Source organism: Merops nubicus, unplaced genomic scaffold (genome assembly GCF_000691845.1).
Source record: "Merops nubicus isolate BGI_N331 unplaced genomic scaffold, ASM69184v1 scaffold45724, whole genome shotgun sequence".
Taxonomy (NCBI): domain Eukaryota; kingdom Metazoa; phylum Chordata; class Aves; order Coraciiformes; family Meropidae; genus Merops; species Merops nubicus.
The window spans coordinates 32,310-39,570 of NW_008605773.1; the positions used below are offsets into that span (position 1 = coordinate 32,310).

A 7,261-nucleotide genomic window follows, 5' to 3' on the forward strand; every position below is an offset into this window, starting at 1 on the left:
GGACCAGGCACTTTGAAGATGCTCTGAAAGATCTGTTAGGTGTTGCTATTTGAGTTTATTCCCAGCTCTTTCCAATACTGTACTGTCCACTGTCAAAGGACAAAATGAGTTTGCATGAGTGCTAGGAGCTGTGTTCTGAAGATAAATTCCCACAGAGCTGTGTGGAAACAACATATTGAAACATTCTCCTTAAAGATTATGCCATGGAGAAAAAAGAAAAAAAATTAAACTAGCTGATCTGAAACTCAACCTTCAATTGAGCCCCTTTCTCTTTATAATTACTGCCTGCAACAAGAACACTTGCACTTCACTAGAATCAGTAAAAGTTCCCAGTATTTTGGTGCTGGAGAGCCAGGGTTCTACACACTAAAGGATATAATTAATTTTGGAATGATTTTCTTAAGCTATTAGGCTGTATAAGAGGAAATATCAATCCTAATTTGCAAACTGGTGTCCCATAGTCACGCTTTTAGTAATGAATACTAATCTAATTTTTTAAGTTGTAAACACTACTAAGAACTATTGTGATTAGTGCCTCTGTGGAATTAAAATCTCTCTTTATGTCCCAGTACATTCAGAATTTTATCAATGAAACTTGGCTGGAGCGATATGGTTCTGTGCTGCATCAGGAGACACTCACATTACTGTGGTCCTTCCTCGTGTCTATATACTGTGTAGGTGGCATGACAGGGTGTCTCTGTAGTGGGTACCTGACTGCAAAATATGGAAAGTAAGTATATTTCCCAACAGCTCACTAATCAGGACTGCAACAAGCAATTAAATATTATTCATCTAATATACTGGATGTCAGAATCCTGATTGCCCCCTTCTGGTGCAGAATTTACTCCACTCAGCATGTATAAATACACGTGGGTGCATTAGAGACACAAGAGCACCTGACAGTTGTCACCTTGTCATAGTTTTTGGTGCTATACAATTTCTGTATTTTTGTTGAAATTTCAGTAAAAAACATCTCACTGAAATGTCTGTAATGGGCAATATTGTCTTAGGGAGCCCAACAATGCTGCAGAAGTGCAGAAGGGCATAGTTATTCTGTAGGCGAAGTCTTTTTTTAATTAATTGATTTTAACATTTTAAAAAATTGTGCAGGTTCATTCCTCTATGAGAAAAATGAGTTTCAGCAAAGATAAGCACAAGTCCCTCGGGCCACATTCAGGACACTCTTTTTGAGGGTGACCATAAAGGACAAAGCCAGAACTCTCTACCTTGAGGTGGGCAGTGAAGCAAATCTCCACTGAATCTGGATTTGCCTTGTTCTGGGGACATGGGCGGTGTCTGAGGTGGGAGCCTCGCTCCCAGGGAAGGAGTGAAAAAGGCTGTTCCATATCAGTATTTATCCTGCAGGAATTTCCTTCAGCCTCATAGTGCACTCACACAGTGTTTAGCACAGAAAAGAGGAACCTAGCTTCTCCCTTTCAGCTCCCTTCCAAGACATTATGCCTTTTTATAATCAGATATGGTTGTCCTATAAGCAGTGGATTTAAACTTGGCCATAGCTTGGTCTGTAAATCCAGAAGAGAACAGGCAGATATTAGTTAAAGGTGAAAAAGTAAACCATGGGTCACACCCACATGTTGTCTGCTGTTCCAGGAAGAAATGTTTGCTGTTGAACGACATGGTCCTAATGATAGCCACACTGCATACTGGCGTCAGCATGAGAGCCAGGTCTTTTGAGATGATCCTGGTTGGGCGTTTCCTTGAGGGCATCTGTTCTGGTAGGACTCCCCATTACTCCATGTTAATGTGACTTCTTTGGGGTGGTTACTGAAATCTTCCTGCTGGAAGTACCTGGGCATGCACAGTAACCCCAGTGGAACAAGGAACAGAGTGAGAAAAAGTAAAATGAGCTCTCTTTTGCCTTCAAGAGGTCTTGCTGAGAGAGATCTGATGGATTAGCTAAACATCTTGCTTAAAGTAAAAGGTAGATTTTCAGCCTATTATTGTGGAAGATACAGAGCAAACAGTTCAGGAGAGAGAAGAGAGCTACCCTTAGCTAGAGGTGAAATGAAAAAGGACCCTTCCTCTTGATTTCTGTAGATTTAGCTCTCTCACATCTTCTTCACTTTAGGAATAAACATGAATGCCCATGTTCAGTATGCTGGAGAGATCTCACCTAAGAAGTTGCGTGGATTTGTAAACGTGACCTCCTCTGTGTTTCTTGCACTAGGAAAAGCTGTAGCAAGAATTCTTGGATTACGGTACCTGTGCTACTCCTTCGCATCCTATTTTCTATTTATTTGTCTTCTGTATGACAGGGAAGGGTTGTTCTCCCCATCGTAGAAACAGACTTACACTGAGGGTGTCTAAAAGAAACATGTAAGTTTCTGTGTCATTCACTGGGGAGAGACAGGCCCTTCTCTTGAGAAAGGACAAGCCTGTCTCTGGAGGTGCAGTCTTGCTCTGAAGTTAAGAATTTCTTATTGTTTGTAAGCATTCTTAGTAAATTTCTGAGATCTGAAATCTCTGCTAATATCTTCATTACCTCATGCAGAACTGTAGTATTGTTTCAGAGGGCTGTTGTGGGAATGTTCAAGTTCCACTGACCTTTAGAAAATATTAAAATTTCAAATGACAACAAAAATCTCAGTCTTTCAGTAGAACTAAGCTATTAATCTATTTTCTTTTCCCTAGCCTAAACATCTGCCATTTCAATTTCTCTTTTCAAGGCCTGTATGTATATTGTTTCTCTTTAGCTAGTCTAGGCTCTAGAAAATACAAAACTAGTTATAGGCTATAATTGCACCAGACTATAAATACACTCTAATGTGCTTTCATAGAGATCTTTTAGGAACTGAAGACATGTGGAATGTGCTATTGTCCTTCTCTGGGTTGGTGGCATTGATTCAACTGCTCTTTTTGCCATTCTTTCCTGAGTCCCCTCCTTATCTCTTGCTGCAAAAAGGAGACAAGGCTGGTTGCATGAAAGGTAAAATATAACTTCAGATCCCTAATTTGCTAAAGCATAACTCTTGGGAGAGTGAAGCTAATAAAGGGCATCAGCTTTTCTATTAGCCAACTACAGATTTCTTGATAATTAAATGATTAAAGTCCTCCAGACTAAGTGAAATCATAAGAAATATTTAAGATCTTCCCCTACAGCAAGTTGAAAGCCCTTCTCCAGGGAAGTCTCAGCATGTTCCAGTAAGCGATGTTCTAGTTCTTTGCACAGTGACTAATAAATCAAAGCATGGACTGAACTACAAATGTTTAATGTCATTAAAAGTTGAAAAACAGAAGCCTGATTCCATCAGATGATGGAGGAGTATACTTCATTCTGTCTCTTCTGTAGCCATGAAGCAACTCTGGGGAGAAGGGAACTACCACACAGAATTTGATGACATGATGAAGGAAAAGGCTGTAACAAAAGGCACCAAAATCATGAATGTCCTAGAGGTGCTGAAAGAACCATCCGTGTACCCGCAGCTGAGTACCATGCTCCTCCTTTTACTGAGCCTACAGCTCTGCGGCCTGAGTGCAGTTGAGTATACCCTATTTCCACACTTACATCTACTGCTAAGTAACCAAAGTGCCACAGTTCCAACCTGCCACTTTCCTCTGGATCTGCATTATTCCTCCTCACACAGAGCCCACTGCCTGTGGTGGTGTCTGTGTGAGGAGATCAGTGGTATTAGATCTGCGATATCATCACTAGTATTCTTCATAACTTTAAGGGAGCTTCCCAGGTGGGAACAAGAGATCCAACTCAGCCTAAGTTCCCTCAAGGGCACTGTTCATTCCCCTGGTGGTATTACCAAAGGCTCTGTAGGACAAAGGGTTATAAACACCCTAAGGCTTGCTACAACCCAGAGACCTGTTTATCTAGAGTTCCAGATCACTTTCGTTGGCTTCTGCAGTATCAGATGGCCAGCTACAGCTATCCAATGTTCATTCCATTTGATAAAGGGGATTTATCCATTAAGTAATACCCTCTCAGTTGTTTCTGTGTAGAGGTGGCTGAGCACAATGCAGTCCATGCTGTCAGTCATTCCCCTGGATGTCGTTTTTATCATGTGCCTGTGGGTCTCTCTCCATAAGCCTTGCCTAAGCCTGTGCACTCCACTGGAGCTTGTTCACTACAGCTGTCAGCAATGTGGGCAGAGGAGGCACCTCTGAGCTCTGCTGATGGGGAAATGGTGCCCAGTCCATCAGGGACTTTGCAGCTGAGCAGCTTTTGCTTAGCAACTGGAAAAGGGGACAGAATTAAAGAACTGACTGTTTGTATGGCAATGTATGGCCTGCTAAGACAGAGATGTGGTTTGCTTTTTTCTTCACTTTCTGTTTTGCCCCTTTCCTTTTCCTCTTTGCCAAAACAAAATGTCTTACAGACAGCATGGTCCTTTCAACTCCTTTTTTTCCCCCCCCTGGACTTTCAAACTCCTTTTCTTCATCTCTGTTAACCTTCTGATTTTTCAAATCTCAAGCAGGTATGCAACCTCCACTAAGTCCAAATGATGTGCTGCTGCTTTTGCAGTGATTACAAATCTAGTTCTAAGTGATGCTGGATAAGCACATATCACAGCTCTTGACTATGCTTCATTTTGAAAATGTTTCTTATTTCCCAGATCACCTTTTACACCTCAGAAATTTTTCGGACAGCCAACCTGCGGGAAAGCACGATCCCATATGTATCTCTAGGAGTTGCCATCTCTGAGCTTGCCTCTGTTACCTTCTGTGTAAGTGAGACCTTTCTGGGGCTTTAAGAGTTAAAGTACGTGTGACTTAAGTCTAATCTTCCTTAAAGAAAATTTATCTTCTTCTTATGAACTAAAGAATTTTTCTGTGGTACTGCATAAATCTGTAAAGTGTTCGTTACCATTTGCTCCAAATTTTGTCCCACCTTTTAAATCTTTGCTCCTGCCTTCATTCTCCATAATTTCATATAAAAATCCCTCTGTTATTCATACAGATATAAATGAAATGCCATTCAAACATAAGTATGTATACTTATTCAAATGGAGTCGCAACATGCTTTCACTGTTTACAGGCTTTATGGAAAAGTAGTGGCAATGCTGGGCAGTGATGGTAATTCACAGTATTAGAGAGGCTAGGAGGAATTCAATAAATAACAGACTTGGTACTAAGAACATTTGTGCCCTCTGAGGTAAAAAGAACTCAAGAAGAATACTTGATTTGTTGGATGGCTGACAGGTGGATTTTGCCATGCTGCCAGTGATATGCAGGTTTTTGTACTTTTCAGAGCTCCATTATTGATCGTTTTGGACGCCGGGTGCTCCTGTGGGGTGGTTATTTGCTGATGGCACTGATACTGGTGTTGCTTGAAACAAGCCTTCTACTGAGCGTAAGCAAATGTCTCTCTGGGAGTGGACCTGCACCAGAATTCTTTATGCAGGACGGCAGATAGCCAGCTTTAGCTTTCATGCCCAAAATAGCAGGTCAGAATATCTTCTGAATATAAACACACAGCCCCTCTGCAAGGCTTTCTTTGTCTTGCCTTGTAGTTGATCTTTTTTGATCAGGCTTTCAAACCCTCACTGAAAAACAGTTTGTAAAACCATTGGCCTGGCAGAGTTTTCCTCCAGCTCCCTGCCTGCTTGAACTCTCCAAACCTCACTTGTGTCTTGTTTTGCTGTCCTTTAAAGCCCAAGATAAGCACCCTTGCTGTCACCTTTCCCATTTGCTATCCCATGCCTCCTGCAGGAGCAGCAGTGTACTGAGCCTTCCCACAACCAACAGTTTCCACCCTTGATGCAAGAGATCCAGCTACATGGTGCAGCTCTCCAGCTGCTTCCAGTCGGGATGGTGGGAACTAGTGTGGAACCAGTGCCATGGCTTCAGTAGTGCCAGTGTTTTTCACTATGTTGCCACCTCAGTCTCAGCCCATAAACATTCAGCTTCTTTCTCTTTCACAGATATCTTACGGTTCACAGCTATTTAAACATTTCTCTGAAGTTATCTTATTCAGTAGGATAATTAGGTTAAATAAATAACAACTTGTCCCATGCTATAATTAGTTGGGGATTTATCACTTGTTTTTCAGCCTGGGGTGCAGTTCAGCTCACCTCTGTAGTTCTGACTCTGCAGGCTACCTTCGGCCTTCCACTGCATTCAGCACAGAAAGACAAGAAGTTTTAGTGAGCATCTGTTACAGAGCTCAGCATCTTGGGCTTCTGCATAAATATTGCTTCTCCCATGTTTGGATCAGCTATGCTACAGCTATAAAATTAATTTTCATTCTCTTCCCTCCTTTTGCCTTTGTCTAGGATCAGTTCCTCTGGATGCGTTACTGCAGTGTTATTTTTATCTTTTTGTTTATCATTGCCTATGGAATAGGACCAGGTGAGTACAACAATAAAAGCAACAGCAGGAAACCTTGGACCACATGGATAAGGAAGGGCCAAGAATGTATAGAAGTAGACCTAGACTGTGTGAATATATCTTTGAAAATTAACAGCTTGGATTGGACTGAAATTGAGGGAGTCCCAAATTCTAATGAATTAATGAAACAATTTCTTTAACAAGTTTTTTGAAATTATTCAGACACTGATGAATCAGGACCCTGTTTCCTCTCTACTGGATTACAGGTACAAGCCAAAAAAAACCACCCTTGTTTGCCAGTTCACTGAGACTTGTTTTGGAGGGTGTGAATGCTCTCTAGTGCATACAGGCTCAACAGTCCATCTCTGTCTTTGCCAGAGCCTTTTCTGAAATACCAGAGTTTTCCCAACTCTCCTGTTGAGATCCTGTTCTACTGATCCTGAAAACCCTCCTCCATCTGATCCCTGACAGCACACATTGTCTCTCTCAACTTTGCTCTGTCCTTTCTCATCCTCTCTTAAAGTCACTCTGAATCACCTACACCGGTGACCCCAGAACCAAACTTACAGCTCTCTTTTAGGACCTCACTCACTCAAGACCAATGTTTTCTCTGAAAGTTCCCTGACTAAATGCTGCTTTTACTTATCACAGTCTCCAAATTCAAATGGCAGCCTTCATTATAGTAAGGGCTATATATGAGGATCATAAATGCCTTGAAAACTTAACAGAATTCCCATGGTAGCAGAATTCAGGTGTATCCAGGCCATTCATCTCTGTATTTTATACATTTTTGGTGGATAGAAACTGCACTTCAAGGGTGGTTCATCTCTCTCCATGGACCAAAAGAGAACTCTGTAGGGCAATTCAGATAGAGATGGCTGTGCTGCCCAAATTTAGCTGATCTCACAGCAGCCTGACTTACTCAGGCTGTTTGACCAGTGATACCGGTTGACTCAGGGAAAGA

At 41.6% G+C, this 7,261-nt stretch overlaps 1 protein-coding gene across 1 annotated transcript in view; it reads left to right on the forward strand.

Moving 5' to 3' along the window:
* LOC103772113 (solute carrier family 2, facilitated glucose transporter member 11-like) overlaps window positions 1-7,261 on the forward strand; it is a 9,137-nt gene that overhangs the window by 1,151 nt on the left and 725 nt on the right. The window contains exons 3-10 of the mRNA XM_008939430.1: window positions 570-730; window positions 1,612-1,736; window positions 2,090-2,219; window positions 2,799-2,947; window positions 3,311-3,498; window positions 4,584-4,694; window positions 5,219-5,320; window positions 6,243-6,318. Coding sequence (XP_008937678.1) covers window positions 570-730; window positions 1,612-1,736; window positions 2,090-2,219; window positions 2,799-2,947; window positions 3,311-3,498; window positions 4,584-4,694; window positions 5,219-5,320; window positions 6,243-6,318 — 1,042 coding nt within the window. The remainder of the gene's footprint in view (window positions 1-569; window positions 731-1,611; window positions 1,737-2,089; window positions 2,220-2,798; window positions 2,948-3,310; window positions 3,499-4,583; window positions 4,695-5,218; window positions 5,321-6,242; window positions 6,319-7,261) is intronic.